General features: G+C 37.0%; 1 protein-coding gene and 1 pseudogene across 1 annotated transcript; one reads left to right on the plus strand and one right to left on the minus strand.

Annotated features, from left to right (window-relative positions):
• Positions 1-990: 990 nt before the first annotated feature.
• LOC132047967 (uncharacterized) lies at positions 991-2,198 on the minus strand. The gene is made up of 2 exons (XM_059438920.1): positions 1,308-2,198; positions 991-1,187 (listed from the first exon to the last, which is right to left on the minus strand). Exons 1-2 carry the CDS (start codon positions 1,905-1,907, stop codon positions 1,053-1,055), a joined length of 735 nt encoding a protein of 244 aa, XP_059294903.1. The 5' UTR covers positions 1,908-2,198; the 3' UTR covers positions 991-1,052.
• A 12,388-nt stretch (positions 2,199-14,586) lies between these two features.
• On the plus strand, positions 14,587-15,972 carry LOC132047968 (probable protein phosphatase 2C 47; annotated as a pseudogene).
• The last annotated feature ends 5,516 nt before the right edge of the window (positions 15,973-21,488 follow it).

The following is a 21,488-nucleotide window of genomic DNA, read 5'->3' on the forward strand; positions in this document are numbered from 1 at the left end:
GAACCAAAATAATCCATTAAAAAAAAGAAACCAAAATAGGCTTCACGCACAGAATCTATGAGTAAAAGGATCAAAGTGTACATTTACACTTAACTCCTTTTACGCACAGATTCTGTGCATAAAGGTACTGAAATAACAAATCCCTTCCTTCTTCCAGCCTTTATTCTTTGAAAATCACTCAAAATTAAGTTTTTTTCTATACTTTGACCGAAGATTAATCACATTTCTAAACTCCAGAATATAAATATTTTATATAGAACTTAATATCTTTTTTAGCGTACAATAATGTCGGCTCATTACATCAGGTATACATATATGTTTGGATTGTCGTTTTAGGGGTTATAAAGTGCTCCGAAGTAAGTTTGGAAACTTGTTATCTTTAAGTTTTTTTTCGTACTTTGACCGAAGATTCGCCACGTTTCAAAACGGCGAAATATAAATATTTTATATAGAACTTAATATATATTTTTTAGCGTACAATAATGTCGTCTCATTACATCAAGTATACATATATGTTTGAATCGTCGTTTTATGGGTTGTAAAGTGCTCCAAAGTAAGTTTGAAAACTTGTTATCTTTAAGTTTAATTGTCATATTTTATAGGGTTTTAATTAATCTAGGACGTCACACCAGTTATTTTTAATCGACAATAAATACTAAAATAACTAATTATCATTAAAAATATAATACCCAAAAATATATATAATATTAACATAAAATGTATATTTTATTTACAAATACACAATCTCCTAAGGCCAACCCCACCACCCTCACTATCATCAAGATTCTCTCTCCTCCTCTTAATGACAGGATGATTTATGCCATGATCATCCTTTCTTCCCTTCTTCAGGCCCTGGGTGAAAATATGCTTCCTGTGGGAGACGGCGGCGGTCGAAACCTTAGTAGCCTCATTAGATGCCTCAGGAGATGACTCAATCGAAGGAGACTGAACCATAGGAGCAGAAGAATGAACCTGAAATAACATATGAACAATTTAATTTAGATTTATCATAAATTAAACATGAAATAACATATAAAAAATTATTTAATAAATTATTTCATTGTAAAAAAAAAAAACTGTGTGTCGACGGCCTCCTGAGATGGCTGGTCAGAGGGCTCCTTAGCTAGCTCCTCAACGGTCTCCTGAGCGCTACCCGGAATTGTAGCTGGAGGTGGAGACGGGTCAATCTGAACAAGAGGAGATGGGTCCACAAGCCCAGAAGAATGAATCTATAATACATGTAAATAATTTAGTTTAGATTAATAAAATAATTAATTAATACATTATTTTATTGTAAAAAAATAAACCTGTGTATTGACGGGCTCCTGAGATGGCATGTGAGAGGGCTCCTGAGCGACCCGCTGAGCCGGAGATGCAGATGGTGCCGCAGGCCTGGCTGTAGGACGAAGAAAGTACTCATCGAAAATAATCCCCAAGTCTAAGTCCTCATGTCCGTCTCCTACATGTAGATCACTAACTGGCACCTGTGGAAATGATGACCAAGGATCATAATGTGTGAATATCTCTGGCATATATCCAGGTCTCTGTGAAGTCGACGGCCTGGAAGAAGAAGTCGACGGGATATCTGTAGCCGACGGAGCCTGACGGGCTATATCGTCAGGCTCATCTACTAGACCTCTGCCAGCCCGACCACCTCTGCCAGCCCGACCACCTCTGCCAGCCCGACCACCTCTATCAGCCCTACCACCCTCAGGAACACCCTCTGGTACAGGCTCTGGAGCAGGCTCTGGAACATCCTCATCGATACGATGCCACTCTTGTGCTCGTGTCATACTAGTGTTGGTAAGCTGAACTATCCGTACTGCATATGCCGCTATCCCGGGCTCGGGGGACTCCGTAAGGGGAATGCTCTCATGGTGTATTGTCAAAGTCATCCATAGCTGCATATATTTGCAAATTTTAAGAATTGAATAAATTCGTAAAGCAATACATAATAAGACGATAGATTAAGTTTAAGACTAATAAAACTTACCGGCGCCTCATACACTCCTGAGAGTGATGCATATCCTCGGCCATCAGGACGAGGCGTCGAGGGGTTGGCAATCAAGGTGCGAGTGATCTGCATGTACTACGTCATGTACTCATGGACCGAAGTGTCATGTCCGACCGCCGCTAGAGTCGTCATCCTCGCGTTCCATGCATCGACTTCCTGGTGCATACGCTCCCGCCATGTCGCATTGCCGAACGAACGCTCGTCTCTGGTATAGTAGACGTGCTCCCAACGCGTAGCCGCGGGTATGTTCTGTACATGCCCAAACTGTCGTAACACGCGGTCGGGCGTGTGATGCTCAACAATGTCCATATAGATCAATGGACACCGTGCCATCCACATGTGCTCACCAGCCCTACAAAACGCCCGCCGGCGACATATAAATCGATCATACGGCGTCCATATGAAAGCTTATAAAAAGAATTCAACTAGTTAACAATAAAAAACTAACAAAAATAACAAACTAATGTTAAATCAAAAAAACTTACCTCGGGCGCCGTCATGCAGTCTAACTGATCCCTAAACGGGAGAATCACATGGTGCGTCTCTACACCTCAGAATAAGCCTCGCGACCATCTCCGCGCATGGCATATCCTCATCAACATAGTCATCAGGAGGGTGGCTTGACTATGGGCTAAAAAGGTCTCAACGTAGTCCACACCCATATCTGTCATAGTCATCAAAAAAATTATTTATCAATCGTCGTTTCAAAAAAATATATTTAGTGTTTTATTATACACACTTAAATATATTACCTGAAGAAGAGGGCTAAATGCAGCGACCTCAAGCCTCTCGCCCATAGAGGCTCGATCAAATCCTCTGTACATGTAAGCCAGGATAGCGGCGCCCCAACTGTAACATCCCAGCTAGTCTAGATCCTCAATATATAGCAGATACCTCATGCTCATATCCCCACCCGACGTGTTCGGGAACATGATGCCCCTGAATATGATGAGAAGATATAAGCGAGTACGTCGGTCAACATCAGCCTGAAGCGTCGCCTCGTCAATCGGATCTTGTAGATCTACGAGGCGCAAGTGAGCATGGAGGGAGGACCGCAACAACCGACTCTGTCCACGTATATCTCTCTGCTGAGGCACGAAACCAGTGAGCCTAGTCAACTCCTGGCGATACGGCAGCATCTGTGGAGGCTCTACTCTCTACAATGCCTGTCCATCAATCTGTAGACCATAAATCATCTCGACATCCTGCAGGTGATGGTAGCCTCGCCAGTGCGGAGATGAAATGTATGGGTCTCCGGTCGCCAACGCTCAATCATGGCCGTCACTAGAGCCCTATTATGCACAAGCCGACCAACCTCGATGCATCGGTAGATACCGCCCCGACGTAGTATATCTATGACACGAGGATGTGGGGGAATAGCCTCTTGAACATCCCATGCTGACTCCCCCGAACGGGTACGGACCACTCTACTATAGGATACCGGTACATCCCATACATACTGGGACCTATGCTCATACTGTAGATAAAGTACCTCTCTGTTGTCGAAGGGCCCCGACTCCATGGAGGTGGCGTTTTAAATTAATCATTAATCCATGAAGTAACGATTAAAGTGGTATATTTTTTACGCATTTTAAATTAATCATTATTTTTTTAATTAATATTTAATACGTAATATTAAATATGTAATCTTTCAATTTCTAAGGATTGAATCCTAAACTAAGGATTTTCAATTTCTAATTAGCAAATAAATAAATTAACGATTAAAGATATAAAGATTAATAATTAACAAATCAAAAAATTAACAATTAGCTAGCAAACAATTAGCATATAATTAATAAATAAACAATTAACTAACTAATCAAATAATTAACAAAGTATTAGCATATAATTAATAAATAAATAATTAACTAACTAATCAAACAATTAACAAATTATTAACAAATAAACAATTGGCTTTGTTATGTCCCGTATCTTTACGTTGGGACATTATAAAGCTAAGTGCGACAAGTTAAAGACAAAGCTGTTTTAGGGTTCCCGGGAAGGGTTTTCACCTCCCGATTTCGTTCCGATGCACAATTGCCTATGGATTTCGTTTGGTATAAGAACATTATTGAAGAATAAGGATTAATTGACCAAGATTAGACGACTAAGTGAGATTAAGAGCCTACTTGTATCATTAGTAGGCTTAAGTGGCCGTGTGGGTCCCACTTGTGATTTGGCCAACTTTTATTGGCTAACCACTTGAGTGGGACACATGTCCACATTATGGACTGCCTATATAAGGGATATATCTGATTCACAATTCAATTGAAAGCTCATTTCATCAATACAAAGTAGAGAAATTAAGAGATAGAGAGAGATAGTCTCGCCATGGCTGGCCGAGAATGACTTGCTTCATTTTGATCCAAAAATTAAATTTCCAAGCAAATTAAATCCTCCTCAAGTGTATAAGGACGTGTGGTAGATGTTGGGAAGAGACTAGGAGGTGTAGCATTCAAGAGAGTTGAAGATTTAGACCAAGGTGAAGAACAAGATTGAAAGGTAAGAATGGTTATTGTTCTTGTGTTGTATGATGATATAAATGTGTAATTCATGCATGTTGTTGTTGGATTGTTGTTGTGGTTGAACTTGAGTGGCAGCCGTGAGCTTGGTGAAGCAATGGTTGGTTCCATTTTGCTTGTATTGTTGAATAATAAATGTATACCACCATATGTGATTGAACTAAGATTTGTAGAAATTGGTTTATGATGTGCATGTTAGAATTGGGCTGTTTTCTTAAAGTTTACATGAGCCATGTGTGGTAGATTTGAATGGAATTATGTTTGGTCTTCTTGTACAATGTATTGGGATTGGATTGAAGGTGTTGTAGTATGGATAAAGGAGTGAAAATCATGAAGTTGTAGGAATGGCATTGAAGCTGTGTAAAGGGGCTGTTTTTAGGGGAATTTGTGGATTGTTTTGTGCCAAATTTGGATTGTTGTTTTTATGCACATTATAGTATATTGTATGTATGTTGAATATGTGAATTAAGGAGTTAATGAAACCAACCATGTTGAAGGATATAAGCAGTCCAAACCGTGGACTCGTTTTAAGATTAGAAATGAAAGTAATGTTGTTGATTGTTGAATGTTGTTATGAACATGTAGTACAAGGGAAATGGTATTGTGCATGTCTTGTTTAATTTTCTGTGATTTTGGGGCTGGAATGAATGATATACAAGCTGACCACAGTCCCTAAGTCACGTTAAACAAGTTTGAAATGATATGAGAAAGAATGAGTAGCAATGTTAGATTGTAAGCACTAGTTGGTTTGAATGCGAGCGGAACGTCGTCTAAATGTTTGAAAGGGATTGTGAGCGTCGGAGTGCGTATTGAAATCCCTTGTATACTAATTATAGCTCTTGATATCTTGATATAGGCTAAGTGTTGTTGGGCAGCAAGTACAAGTTATTATTACGACTAAACGCTAAAGGTACGCAAAGCCTATTCCTTCCTTCTTTTGGCATGTCCTAGACGTAAGTAAGATATAATCGAGCCTCGGGTGACTCCACTCTCTAACTCTTAGTACGATATGTGATTGTTATTCGTCCGTAATGTTGAAAATGTTGGTATAGTTGAAATATGATCTCGTTATTTATTACATGATGGACTAGTATGTAATGTACAAGAGTTCTTATTTTTTTTAAAGGAATTGCATAGGTATGCTTGGTTTTCATATAATGTAACATGCTAATGTCCAAGAATTGATTTAGTTACTATTCACTGAGTCTCAAAAATGTTTTACATATATATGTGGTTGCTTATTACTCGCTCGTGCTTACCGCTATATCCTTCACCGAGTCCGGGCCAGGGTACGTTCTCGTGCGCCGATCTATTATACTATTCACCGAGTCCCTCACTAGAGGGCCGGGACACGTTATATATATATATATATATGATGATGATGATGTGATGATATGATGATTTGGAGATGGAGGCCAGGAGGGCATATATTCCTTATTACCGAGTCCCTTACTAAAGGGCCGGGACACGAATATGTTTACGTTTATGATGTTATGATTATAAATACCGAGTCCCTTACTAAAGGGCCGGACACGTTATATATGTTATATACGAATGATTATGCGATTTTGATTATAAAGCATTATATTGACATTGATATGAGAACGATACAAATGAAGTATGTTCAAAGGAAAGTTTTATGAAACTACTCGTAGTTGCATTGAGTCCTATACACCTTGTCTCGGATATGATTCTATTTACTATGTTTGACGCTTTACATACTCGGTACATATTTTCGTACCGACCCCCCTTTCTTCGGGGGGCTGCGTTTCATGCCCGCAGGTACAGACACACGCTTCGGAGATCCGCCAGCCTAGGGTATCTACTCAGCTATTTCAGAGTGTTCCTTTGTTCCGGAGCATAGTGTCGTGGTATAACTTTTGATATGTACATATGTTATCGTTCAGGGTACGACGGGGCCCTGTCCCGTCATATGACGTCGTTGTCACTCTTGGGGTACGTAGTCACAAGTGTGGGTCTATGGATGGTTGTTGTTTTGTTATAAGGTTATGGCTTGTGTATGCGGGGCGTACCCATTTGTAGTGGCAGCCTTGTCGGCTTGCGTAGCTATATATATGTTTATCATGGCAGCTGTGTATGAAGGTAGCCTTCTCGGCTTATGTTTTGTTGGGGACGTTCCCTATATATATATATGACAGCCTTGCCGGCTTTGGTACGATATTAACTGTTATAGGCTGTAGCTCTTCGGGAAATAAGTAGCTTACTTGCATATGTTTTGCCCTTATACTTATATCAGCTCGTGCATGCTAGCAGTGTATGACTATAGATAACAAGGGTATACGAGTGTCCAGCTCGGGCACTAGTCATGGCCTACGGGGTTGGGTCGTGACATAACAAAAACTAAATAAATAATTAGCTAGTCTAACAATTGAAATAACTAATCTAACAATTAACAAATACTTAACTCGTTAATCTAACAATTAAAAAATTAACAACAAATAAACAAATAAAAAAAATAAAAAAAAATGAAAAAACGGGTTGTCCATGGCAGTGGAAACAGCCCCCATTTTGCGCACAAAAAAAGTGCGTAAAAGTTTTTTTTTTTTTTGTCGATATCCGCAAATAATACACAATAATAATGCTTAGGTTAATAATGTAATAGAAAAATCATAGTAAGCTTTGATTTTGAGTTATTGAATTGAATTATACGCCGCTTTATTGCCAAGAAACTTGTTCCTACCAAAAATATTGACTTTCGGGTTGGAAATCAACAAGAAAACGATGTTTTTTATCGTATGGGACCTCGGAACGTGACCTTTAATGGCTGATTTTCTTTTTCTTTTTTGAATTGGGGGACCAGAGGTGGGGAAGAAGGGGACGTTTTATTTGAGGGCTTTTACGCACAGAATCTGTGCGTAAAAGAACTTAAGTATAATTTTACACTTAGGTCTAGGTCCTTTTACACACAGATTTTGTGTGTGAAGCCTATTTTGGTTTCTTTTTTTTTAATGGGTCATTTTGTTCCAAAATTTTATTTTTGAGTTACAAAAGTTCCGGATTCAAATTGCCACCCCTAATTCACTCAAAAGAATCTCCTAAGCTTTATGGTAGAGGATTCGCATTTTCCATCGATGGTCAAAAGAGCTATAAGGAATGCTTTTGTTAAAGCCGATAATGCACTGGCTGATACCAAATCACTTGATAGTACCTCCGGAACAACTGCGCTTATTTTTGGACGGTAAGTGTTTGACCTTCTTTTGTGTGGCAGAGTCATGTATTTCTAATTTTTTCGTCTCTGGTAAGTAGGAGCTAGAGGCATTCATCCCGTGTCTGTCCCAATAAAATGTTTATACAAATTTTTAATCTGCTAAAAATATGTCGATATTTAGATTCGTAGGGCTTTGATCTTGTGATGAGAGCACACCGTGTGATGTGTGAATTAGGCACGTGTCATGAGTTCGAACCTTGTCGCAGGAGAATTGTGGGGGCCTCATTATCCCTTAAGTTTCAAACTGCGTGCTATTAGCCCTCATGAATTTCTCGGTTATCAAAGAAACATATACGCGATGTTTAGTCTGATACCAGAGTGCTTTAGTCAACATCGTTGGAAACTTAAAACACAAAGCTCATCGAATTGGGGAGTACTGATAATTAAATAATGCAAACTTGGGAAATAACTGGAAGAGTCGATGATGATAAAAATCGCTGTTTCACGCTGTTTCTATCCACTTTCTTATTCCCATGTGGATAACCTAGTTCTGAAAGATTCAAGATTTTACTCTTCCTGACTTCTTTATTTCCGATTCTGGATGAATGTATTGTCCAAGCGTGAACAGGACAACAAAACGTTGTTAAATCTTAACTAATTGGATTCCTTTACTGCCTAAAAGTGCCTTTGGTCCTTTGTGGTAGGAGAGGTTTTCTTACTGGCTTTATCGAATATGGTAAAGATATCTTTCATGATTGAAATCTAGCATTTACTTTTAATATCTATTTATAAAGCCACTATCTTTGATACTTCGATTATCATATTAGTTTGTAATATTTGGCACAAATATCATGTTTTGTGTCATTTTACATCCTATTCTTATGACTTTTATCGCTTAATCTTCGTATTTGAACTTATGTCGTTATATTTCATGTGTATATGTACGATGATGACAAACGATGGAAAGCTGGGCTTAAAGTGATTGATTTTGGAGCATATGACGATTAGACGAGGTGACGAGTCGAAGACCACAAAGGATGAACTAAAAGGAAAATAATTCGACTGAAGGGTCCGCTTTTCTTCGGCATCGCGTGAAGAAAGCGGACCAAAACAGCTCCAGGCATTACCATCAGGCTTTCCTTCCGCATCGCGGAAGGAAAGCAGGAGGCCTCAGTACATTGCGCTATCCATCCGCATCGCAGAAGGAAAGCGGGGTTCTGCGCAAGCTTTCCCGATTCGACTAGGATTAGGTTTACTTATTTTTTGTTTTTACCCTAGACTATATATAGACGTTTTATTAGCTGAAAACGGTGTGCTGGGATTATTCAAAGACTTGTAAGCCACCGTTCTATTTTCTCTCTCTAGGTTTATTTTATTTTTCATCTTTTTCAACCCTAGATTATTCATGAATTCTTTTGTCTATGATCGAATTATGAGTAGCTAAACTTCTTAATTCTAGGGTTGTGGCGAAAGACTTGAAAGTTGGTTTGATGACAATTATTATCTATTGATTTTCCATATTTTGGGTTGCTTATTTATTCTTGATCTTAGTTGTTTGATTATCTGGCCAATAGTTAGACACTATCTGTGGTGCGCGAATTGGACTTGAGAAAGGGAATTCACGTACGTAATAAGAATAAATAGAGTTTCTTCGATTTAATCGTTTTGCTACTGAGGATAGAGATATACCATTTAGCCCTACTTAGTTGAATACGGAGAAATAAATGCGTTCTTGTTACCTCTAATGACCATAGAGATATAGGCGTTATAGTAACATCTACAAAGCTTGTGAGTAGTTCGAGAGAATATCATAAAGTATAATTAACCCGTCAACTAGTAAACCAGAAATAAAATAGGTGGAATTGTCCGAAGATCAACCGGATTGTCGAAAGCCATGACCCTAGATCTTTCTCTCATCCGATAATTCTTACAATCTTTATCAAGATATTCCCGATCACAAAAAACACCCATCACAAATTGTTTACTTTTCGCTTTAGTTTAGTACAATAAACATCTTGATTTTCACTTTCTTGAATAGTTTCATCCGAACTTGAATTAGCTTAACAAGAGAATCTAAGTCTCTATGGGATCGATATCCGGACTTAACGCCTATATTACTTGTACGACCACGTATACTTGCGTGTGCATTTGGGAGCAACAAGTTTTTGGCGCGTTGCCGGGACTTAGCAGTATTACTGTTTTTCTAATTTGGATTTTTGAATTTCTATTCAAGTTTTTATTTATTTATTATTATTTTATTTTATTTTTAATTTAATATTTTGGTTAGCTTGCTTGACATGGCATCTTGGAGTAAAAATTGGTCGAATATTGGTTGTTCCTATTTTGGTGATCCGTGTCTGATTTGTGGAGGACCCCACTTGTGGCAACACTGTCAAAATATTTTCGGGAATGGGTTGTGTGCACCTTCCCAATCTTTTGAGTGGAATATTGGTAATATATGTGGTGGTCAAGACGGTCATTGGAATGGTTGTCCTAACTCTTACTCCCCATCCCCGAGCCCATATTATGATTCTCCTGTTATTTGTGATGTTGATAGTAGTAACGAAGTGAGGATGCGGAAAGTCTTGCTCGGGTTAGCGATATGATGAAGCAAATAGGGGAGCAAATGATGGAGCATAATGCATTAATGAGAGAGCAAAACGCAAAAATGTGGAAAGCCATAGAGAGGATTCGTGCCAAACTCACAGAGATGTAGGCCGAGGCCGAAACTTATGATGATCTACAAGTTACAGGCTTAGCCAATACTCAAGACGAACCTCAAACAGAAGAAGAGAGCGAGTTCCCACAAGTAGATGGCTTTGAAGAAGCAGAGATAGTGAGCCAATCTTGGCTAACAGAACAAGCTCAACAAATGAAATTTCATGGGTTTCTCCGTGATGGTCTTACAAACATGGCTACACAACTTATAGAAGGTGGGAACGAGCTCGGACAAGAGATAGACCAATTTGGCTTAGATATCCATGGCTTGCAGGCACAAATGAATAAAAAGGTCGAGGCGTCTGATGCCCAACTACATATTACCTTGGATAGTGGCCAGCATGTGGAGCAGATAGAGGAATTCCAACCATTTGATCAGATCTTTGTTGATAATGTCATTGTTGAGGAGGTATACAAAAGTGAGGATGTCAGAAACAATGCAGTTTTAGAGTTACGGCGGGTTGGTCCTCGTTCTAAACATTTTTCTACATTATGCGTGGTTGGCGACATGGAAATCGAGCCTTCCACGCCGATGAGGAAGTGTATAGATAAGGAACAAGAGTCTTACATCCTGAAATTTGCCACACCGAAAAGACAAAGCGACATTCCTCACTTAAGGGCCAAGAAGTTCAAGAAACGATATCTATTGATTGGTTCCTTTATTTTCACACCACCGCCCCAGAAGCGTGATAGAAAATTGGATGCAAAATTAGGGGTGAAATTTATAAGTTCGAGGTGGAGGAAAAAGTTGATTCATGTCGTGCCACGACGATTAGGGGGAGTCTGAGTACCTAAAGTTGAAAGCTGAGGAGCATGCCAGAGTTTTAAGTGTGGAGTCATTCGCCCCTTGATGATGAGAGCATGTTGCTAGCTAGGCCTTAGTGGGCCCCAGGGAGTATTTCTTACGCTTTGTTTTTTTTTTTTTTTAAATATATATGCATTGAGGGCATTGCATAATTTTAAGTGTGGGGTGGAAAAATTCGTCCCTGGTTTGTAACAACATGTTTTGAGGTTGCGGATGATGATTAGTATGCCTTAGGATTTATTTTTTTTTAATAGTTTTGCGTCTTAGTGTCGAAAAAAAAAGTTGAAAAAAAAAAATAGTTCAAAAAGATTTTATTTTCCTTATTTTTCTTTGATAACTTCTTAAGTCCCTCATTATTAGGCATTCATCATCCACCCCCTTTGGTTTTCTTATGGCCTCGGTTCTTTCCCAAGAGGGGCCCTTTGAACCGGGAGTAGGTAGATTTTTTTTTTTTTTTAGTCATAGAAAGGGCTTTTCCTGATGACGGGTGGATGACAACCTGCTTGAGGGAAAATTAGTCCTTAGGATAGGTGTATTCAAATGCTAGGTGCACGGGTTAGGTGAAGTATTGGCATATGAGTGATCTTGAATTTTTCCCCTTTGTGAAAGCATGCCTTGAAAATTGTATCACTTTTCTTGAAAGCACTTGCAAAATAGTCGTTATTTGACTCGTATGACCCACTTGGCATTGTTGATTTTCATTGTTGTTTGATTCGAGGGACAACCGGATCCCTCTTGCGTTGATTGTGTGCCATGTGTGTGTAAGGTTTTGCATTTGTATCCATGTTTGGTATTGACATCTAGAACTTGCCCTGTGTGTTCACAAAGCGAAATGAAGTTCGGTTGAGCCTAGAAAATGATAGAGGCGTTTCTTTGATTAGTCACTAAAAAAGCCTAAAACGTTATCCTACCAACTTGTAAATAGCACCCTAGTTAACCCTTTTGAGCCTTTAGCCTTTTCTTTGATAGCAGTTAATTAGCCTTTACTCCTTCGTTCTATAAAACTTAATTTTTGATCCAAATACTCTATTAGCACTTTAATCATTTACATGTATAATGGGAGTTGGGATGTGAAATAAAGAGGGGAAATGGTTGTTAATTGTAATCTAGGAAGACAATGGGAGCACCGAATGAAAAGAACTAATTCACTTGTTAGTGGGAATTGAAAGGAAAAAAAACAGAAAAGAAAGAAATCTGAAAACGAAAAAAAAAATGTAGCGAAAAAGTTCCCATCTAACTTGTGCGACTTTTTCTTAAAAAGAGTGGTGCTTAAATAAAGAAAATGGGTGAATTGGGAGAAATTTAAAGGTTGGTCGGTGTTGAATAAGGGCTAATGAAGAAATTGTGCAAGAATGATAGAAGTAGATGTATTAAAGTGCTTAGGGAGGATAGTCACTATTATCCAAATAACTCCTACCCGTCCCTTAGCCTACATTACAACCCTCGAAGTCCTACTTGATTCTAGGTTCGTCTTACTTGTATTAGTGGAGTGGTTACACTACGGGCAAGCCTATGGTATGTCGTACTTTACATGTGATATTCTTTGTGAGAGTGAGCGTACTTATTGATTTTATGTCCATTGATTTAAACATGTGTGATATTCTTGAGAGATATGGACTACTTTATTTTGGTGAGGGCACATAATTAGCAATAGAGTGGTGAAGTGTTGATTTCTTGATCATAAGGTTGCTTACATGTTTTAAAGTGGTGTCGTTGGGTCAATTGGTTTTAAAAGTGAAGTGTTTTTTTTTAAGAAGGTGGTCCTTGGTGCTAAACATTGAAAGTTTTAAATCTTTGGCATGGCTTTCGCAACTCGGCTCATTGTTTTGGTTTTGAAATCTTTCTTTTGAGATAGCCATACTAGCCGAATCCCGTTGCAGACCTGTTTGAATGAGTTAGGCTAGAAGTGTAGTTTAGTGTTGGTTTGAGTTTGCTCGAGGGCGAGCAAAGTCTAAGTGGGGGTGGTGATATTTGGCACAAATATCATGTTTTGTGTCATTTTACATCCTATTCTTATGACTTTTATCGCTTAATCTATGATGCAATCGTCGTATTTGAACTTATGTCGTTATATTTCATGTGTATAGGTACGATGATGACAAACGATGGAAAACTGGGCTTAAAGTGATTGATTTTGGAGCATATGACGATTAGACGAGGTGACGAGTCGAAGACCACAAAGGATGAACTAAAAGGAAAATAATTCGACTGAAGGGTCCGCTTTTCTTCGGCATCGCGTGAAGAAAGCGGACCAAAACAGCTCCAGGCATTACCATCAGGCTTTCCTTCCGCATCGCGGAAGGAAAGCGAGGGCCTCGAACATTGCGCTATCCATCCGCATCGCGGAAGGAAAGCGGGGTTCTGCGCAAGCTTTCCCGGTTCGACTAGGATTAGGTTTACTTATTTTTTGTTTTTACCCTAGACTATATATAGACGTTTTATTAGCTGAAAACGGTGTGCTGAGATTATTCAAAGACTTGTAAGCCACCGTTCTATTTTCTCTCTCTAGGTTTATTTTATTTTTCATCTTTTTCAACCCTAGATTATTCATGAATTCTTTTGTCTATGATCGAATTATGAGTAGCTAAACTTCTTAATTCTAGGGTTGTGGCGAAAGACTTGAAAGTTGGTTTGATGACAATTATTATCTATTGATTTTCCATATTTTGGATTGCTTATTTATTCTTGATCTTAATTGTTTGATTATCTGGCCAATAGTTAGACACTATCTGTGGTGCGCGAATTGGACTTGAGAAAGGGAATTCACGTACGTAATAAGAATAAATAGAGTTTCTTCGATTTAATCGTTTTGCTACTGAGGATAGAGATATACCATTTAGCCCTACTTAGTTGAATACGGAGAAATAAATGCGTTCTTGTTACCTCTGATGACCATAGAGATATAGGCGTTATAGTAACATCTACAGCTTGTGAGTAGTTCGAGAGAATATCATAAAGTATAATTAACCCGTCAACTAGTAAACCAGGAAATAAAATAGGTGGAATTGTCCGAAGATCAACTGGATTGTCGAAAGCCATGACCCTAGATCTTTCTCTCATCTGATAATTCTTACAATCTTTATCAAGATATTCCCAGTCACAAAAACACCCATCACAAATTGTTTACTTTTCAGTTTTAGTTTAGTACAATAAACATCTTGATTTTCACTTTCTTGAATAGTTTCATCCGTATTTGAATTAGCTTAACAGTAGAATCTAAGTCTCTGTGGGATCGATATCTGGACTTAATAGTCTATATTACTTGTACGACCACGTATAATTGCGTGTGCGTTTGGGAGCAACAGTTTGCTGCATTTACTGTTACTTTTCTTCATGGCGCTTATCTATACTATTTTTTCATGGCGCTTATCTATACTATTTTTTCATGGCTTCTTTATTTTATGCAATCCTTGTCTAACTTTTTTGTCATGCTTTCTTTGAGCCGAGGGTCTTTCAGAAACAACCTCCCTACCTTCGAAGGTAAGGGTAAGGTCTGCGTACACTCTACCCTCCCCAGACCTCACTTGTGGGATTACACTGGTATGTTGTTGTTGTTATTGTATCTATTTACAAAGCCAGATAGGAACATACATAACTTAGTTATGCGTTGATGAATTCTTTATCTATCCCCCTTATCCTTTTTCATTTGTCACAATAGGTAACTTACATTCATTTCTTTGTTTATGCTGTGGCGATCCACAAGACCATGCTTATTGCTAATGCTGGGGACTCTCGAACTATGCTAGGAAAATGAGGAAGAGCGATTGAATTATCAAAAGACCACAAACCAAACACAACTTCTAAAAAATTAAGAATTGAGAAACTAGGGGAGTCATCTATGACGGTTATCTCAATGGCCAACTCTCGGTTGCACGAGCTCTTGGTGACTGGCACATAAAGGGTCCCAAAAGTTCAAAGGGACCCTTAAGCTCGAAGCCAGAGTTGGAAGAAGTGGTCCTGTCCGAAGAGGATGAGTTCTTGATAATGGGTTGTGATGGCTTATGGGATGTCATGAGTAGGCAGTACGCGGTAACTATCGTGAGGAAAGAGCTCATGTTGCATAATGATCCCGAGAGATGCTCGAGGGAGCTTGTTAGAGAGGCTCTAAAGCGTAACACTTGTGATAATCTAACCTTTCTTGTAGTTTGCATCTCTCGTGATCCACCCCGCCAATTGAAATACCAAGAACCCAGAGGAGGAGGAGCATCTCAGCTGAAGGATTGGATATTCTAAGGGGTGTTTTGAGTGACATACAAAACAGACGTGATCATCTGCTTGTACAGATGAACTAACCTATTACACACCATTGTCAGGGATTTTTCTGAGTTTTCTGTTGTCCATGGAAATGGTATATTGTTGCTGATTAACAAAAAGAAAATCTTTTGTAAGGATCCTCCTACGACTCAATTTAGATTTATTCAGTTGTCACTGTTACTATTCCTTGATGTGGCTGCTCTTCATAATAAGGTTCATATGTACACCAACCGGTTCAATCTCACACTTATAATCCAGTGGCAACCATAATCTACGAAATGACTGGATTATGTTAAGTTTGGAGTTTAGGTTTTGTGCACTTGTAGTGTATACATTTTTTGTGAAATTAGGTTATGATGATATGCAACAATAGATAACTCTTCGTAGCAAACTTGTTATCTGGTAACCTGAAAAATGAAGTAATGACTTGCTATATAGTCAGTTCGATTACATTCGTAGTGTAAATCCTTGTGTTAAACTCAATTCCTTCCCCAGCAAAAGTTATGACACCAAAAAGGGAAGGAGTTAAGTTTCCTTTCTTCACAATTGATGTTAAATTTGGAATATTGGTCATTCAAACAAGGGGGATATCTTGGAATGTCACAGATCCAATGCAGAAAAAGGTGCCATAGCATTTGAATAGCAACAAGTGCTTTTCACTTCTGTTATATACTGTAGCTTTTTATGTTTGTTAGTAGATTAGAATAAAGGTCATTTGCCAAAAGGGAAGTAGATTATTTGATTTTAAACATGAGTTATAAGCTACAAGATATATCTCTGATCCTTAAGCTAAAAGAGAAAAGGAGCTTGCAGATATATACCAAAGCAAAACCATAATCCATATTACTGATGAAGTAATAAAATAAATTATGGTGGATGAGGCATAAGTATTGCTTGGCATGTGAGGGTGATATTTTATTGAAAAAAAGTGTATGGGTCCCACTTATATGACCCCTCTCATCCCTAGTGTTATTTCTCTCTCCAATCTCTGCTTTCACTTATCTGCCCTCCTCATCTCTATTTATTTCACTCTCAATATTTTATCCTTGTTTTCAAAGTCAGTTTTGTGGTCATAATTTTTTTTCACCCAATTCTTTTTATATTTATGCATATTTTTATATTCTTCATTTGATGCTTGGTACCTGTAAATAGATCTAATTGATACGGGTTCTTTTATTTATTAAATCAAACCAATTTTGTCAGTTTTTAATATCTATAAAATCTAGTTTTTTTTTTCAAATTTTTTGGTTTTTTCTTGGTTTGATGTGAAACATTTTATAACAAAATTAATTTGTTTTTGTGAAATATTATGCAAATGTCATACTACTTCATACAATCATATCTACTCCAGTTCATGTTAATTAATTAGACACATAACTAAAATTACAACGCCCTAAGAAACTTGATTAAAAATAAATAAATTGTTGTCAAGGACAACAAAAACATCATACGTATAACGGATTCACTTAAATTAATATATATGAACATTGGGATAAAATTGCAAGGCAAAATATGGTATTAAAATGTTAAGAAACAAAAGCTATGACAAAGTTAAAAAAATAATTACAAAGTAGATTATAAAAAATATTTTTATATATAAATAACTTTTAAAAATTGAATATATATATATATATAATGTTAGGTTGGTTTGTCTTAGTTTCACCTTGTTTTTAGTTAAAATTGAATCAAATCAATTACGATCGATTTTTTTTCTCATTATCAAACCATTAAATTATTATTTTTTCAATTAACTCAATTTATCAATTTGGTCTAGATTTATCGATTTGCTTTATATACCCCTACTTGGTATAATGGTATTTTGTGCACCGTGTTCGCGAAATAATGGGAAAGTTACTTTAATGGATGTTTATTGTTGCTCAGATGTGACTTAAAAGTTAAAATTCAATATTCTTATTTTTATCATTATCTTCTTCTTTACGAATGACTTTAATTAATTACGAAAATGCTAATTTCGGGACATTAACTAGTCTTTTCACTATGTCTTGTTGTGCTATTTAAATTAATACAATTAAATGGCTTGTGTAAACTAGCTAAAAAATAAATATTATTTTTGGCAAGCTTAGCTAAAGAGACCGGAGAGTATGACGGTGAATTGAAGAAAATGTGGTGGGTGAAGGGAGGGGGGAAAGTTAAAATAGAGTGGGACCCATAAATATGCACTTGTCAATTAATAGAGACCTTCACGCAAATATGACATGGCATATCTCACTCACCATATAAATTTTTTCTAAAGTAATGTTAGAGCAGTAAAACTTGTCCAATTTACTCTCAATCTTCTTGGTGGCATGAAGTCGCAGCATCTTACGTAAGTTGTTGTACTATTTCTAGCCATACTCGAGCCTATATAGAGTACTGAAGATCAGGAGGAGACGGAAAATTGTGCTTATACAATTACTGTACAGTACTTCAGTGGCGAATTCAGAATTTTTATTTAGAATTCAAAAAATAAAAATGTAAACGTGCGAATGAGCCGGAAAAATAAAGCAGTGCAATTTTGTGTGTATTTTGAACACCCTGGACCGGTTGAGCTAACCTTTTGTATCTGTTCAGGGTATTCACAACTTATATATGTACATAAACACAGACAATCTACTCAATATATACTGTATAATTTTTTGCCAAAAGTGTTCGGATGAATACCGTCCCGCCCCCTTAAATACGCCCCTGGTCCACTTGGCTATGTAGAAGTTACGTTTTTTCAAGTTTATTTCTTATCACTAGAAGATATTTATGTACCATAATTGCAATCAATAATTAAATTGTCAATAAACTTAAACTGTATTTGTAATTAGTGCAAAATAGAAAACTAATTCAAAGAGTTGCCATTTCTCTACTTCTACTATATAGAAATGGCAGTTTGTGTGGGCAAACATGGACTAACACTGCTGTTATAATTGCATCAAAAGTAATGGGGCAATTGGCGCGAATGCCCTTCAAATGCGCTGGTCTTTAATTTTTGCCCCCGTAATGCGTGGTCTTTAATATTTGCCCTTCTAAGCTAAAAGATAATAAGAAAAAGACTTTACTATCCCTACCCATAACATATAAAAATCTAAAAGTCTGTAATGAACCCCAAACATCCAATTAAACCTATCCATCATTTCAACAACAAACCTTTCAATCGTTCCATCGTTCCAACATTTCACCGGAGAAATCTCCATTGATTTTCTTCTACAACATCGAAAAAGATAAAATATATAATATATAGCGTTTCAATTGAATGTAATTCAACTCAATATCATGCTTTATTAAGTTTAGATTTGTTAATATTTGAAAATAACAACAAATCATCTTCTATGAACTAAACAATCGATATGCAACAGATTCAACATTGCGAATCATAATTTTACTCAACAACATAGAATTGATCAAATTTATTGCTTTGTTCGATTTTTATTAGTTTATACGTTCCATTTGATTAGTATACAATGCTCAATGACTTAGACTTGAAATTATAGTAACTTCGGTTGACAAAAAATAATCGAAAAAAGTTCGAACAAGTATGTCGGAGGAGGCGTGTTTACTTTACAAAAGAACAAAGTATCTTGTTAGAGGCAAATTTCATTTTCATAAGCAAAATAAAAAAAATACACAAGTATTAAGAATTAGACAAGTATGCTTGAGGAGGCGAAGTTTACATTAGAAAAGAACAAAGTATCTTTGTTAGCGGCAAACTTTCATTTTTATGAGCAAAACAAAAATTTACGCAAGTGTTAAGAACTAGAAAAGTATGTCGGAGGAGGCGAAGTTCACTTTACAAAAGAACAAAGTATCTTTTATAGGCAACTTTCATTTTCATAAGCAAAATAAAAAATTACACAAGTGTTAAGAATTAGACAAGTATGCCGGAGGAGGAGAATTTCACTTTACAAAAGAACAAAGTATCTTTGTTAGAGGCAAGTATCTTTGTTAGAGGCAAACTTTCATTTTCATGAGCAAAACAAAAATTTACGCAAGTGTTAAGAACTAGAAAAGTATGCCCGAGGAGGCAGAAGTTCACTTTACAAAAGAACAAAGTATGCTGTTAGAGGCAACTTTCATTTTCATAAGCAAAATAAAAAAGTACACAAGTGTTAAGATTTAGACAAGTCTGCCGGAGGAGGCAGAAGTTCTCTTTACAAAAGAACAAAGTATGCTGTTAGCGGCAAACTTTCATTTTCATAAGCAAAATAAAAAAATACACAAGTGTTAAGAATTAGACAAGTCTGCCGGAGGGGGCAGAAGTTCACTTTAAAAAATTACAAAGTATGTCGTGAGAGGCAAACTTTCATTTTTCATAACCAAAATAAAAAAATACACAAGTGTTAAGAATTAGACAAGTCTGCCGGAGGGGGCAGAAGTTCACTTTAAAAAATTACAAAGTATGCCGTGAGAGGCAAACTTTCATTTTTCATAACCAAAACAAAAAAATACACAAGTGTTAAGAATTAGACAAGTCTGCACGGAGGGGGCGAAGTTCACTTTAAAAATTACAAAGTATGCCGTGAGAGGCAAACTTTCATTTTTCATAACCAAAACAAAAAAATACACAAGTGTTAAGAATTAGACAAGTCTGCCGGAGGGCGAGAAGTTCACTTTAAAAAATTACAAAGTATGCCGTGAGAGGCAAACTTTCATTTTTCATAACCAAAACAAAACATTATTAACAAAACAACACCAAAAACACATAAGATTGCATAAAAATCAAAATTATTAACAAGAAAACACCATAAAACCAAGCACACATAAATTAACTTAATTCATGAAGTTATGCCGGAACAAGCATAACTTTATGCCGGAACCGGCATAACTTCAGTTTCAAAAATCAATAACTCTGCCGGACCAGGCATATGTTGCCTCAAACAAACACATTCTTCACAAAAACCAGATTATTAAATAAAAACAGCAGAAACAACATAAAACAGCAGTTCACAGGCAAAACTTCAATGATTCAACAAAGAGAAAACCAAAACGCATATCAAAATCAACTAAAACATATTACGACATTCATAATACGACATTCAAAAAACTAAAATATATACATGGGAATGAAACTAAAGTTCAAAAAATCATACGTACACTATAACAAGACATTATCATTTTAAATAAAAAAGGGTCAATTAAATATAAAAAACGATGAAGACAAAGATATTAATTCAACAAATAACAATTTAACATAAAAACAAATATTGAAACGAGCAAAAGATCCAAATTCGTACCTACGTTTTAGAACATATGAGACAAACACAAAACGAGAGGAGGAAAGAAGAAGCAAAAAAAAAAAAAAGGGGGGCAAATGACGAAATAAAAAGGATTTTAATGGGGTAAGGATAATTTCGTCAAAAAACTTTCATTAAACAGGCGGCAAGGGCAAAATTTAAAGAAGACATAAATGAGGGGCAAAATATAAAGACCAGCCCAAAAGAAGGGCACTCCGCGCAAAAAAAAGAAAGTAATGTTAATTGTACACTTGGGCTGGCCAACTTTTCTTTTTGTCCTCCCACTTGGGCTCATGCAATGGGTAATATTTTCTCTCATGTATACACGTGTATACAAATTTGTACCACAAGCCCAAAGTAATGTTAATTGTACACTTGGGCTGGCCAACTTTTCTTTGGGCAATTCGCAGAATTGCCCTTCTTTTGGGGTGGTCTTTAAATTTTGCCCCTCATATTTGAAATCTTTAAAATTTGCCCTTCGGCTAACACCCATAGGTTTCAGGTTCGAACCCACGCGCGTCAAAATTTTAAAAAAAAAAATTCGCAAGGCAAGTTTAAATTTCGCTATCTGCCGGACCGGCATACTTTTGTTAAGGAATTACCAAAGTTATGCCGGACCCGCATACTTATGCCTTGTGGGCGGACTTGGCATAAGTATGCGGGTCCGCATAACTTTGATAATTCCTTCACAAAGTTATGCGGTCCGCATAAAAGTTTGTCCATTAAAAGTATGCCCCCACCGGCATAACTTTGTGAAGGAATTATCAAAGTTATGCCGGACCCGGCA

This window comes from Lycium ferocissimum, chromosome 2, assembly GCF_029784015.1.
Source record: "Lycium ferocissimum isolate CSIRO_LF1 chromosome 2, AGI_CSIRO_Lferr_CH_V1, whole genome shotgun sequence".
In the NCBI taxonomy this organism is placed as follows: domain Eukaryota; kingdom Viridiplantae; phylum Streptophyta; class Magnoliopsida; order Solanales; family Solanaceae; genus Lycium; species Lycium ferocissimum.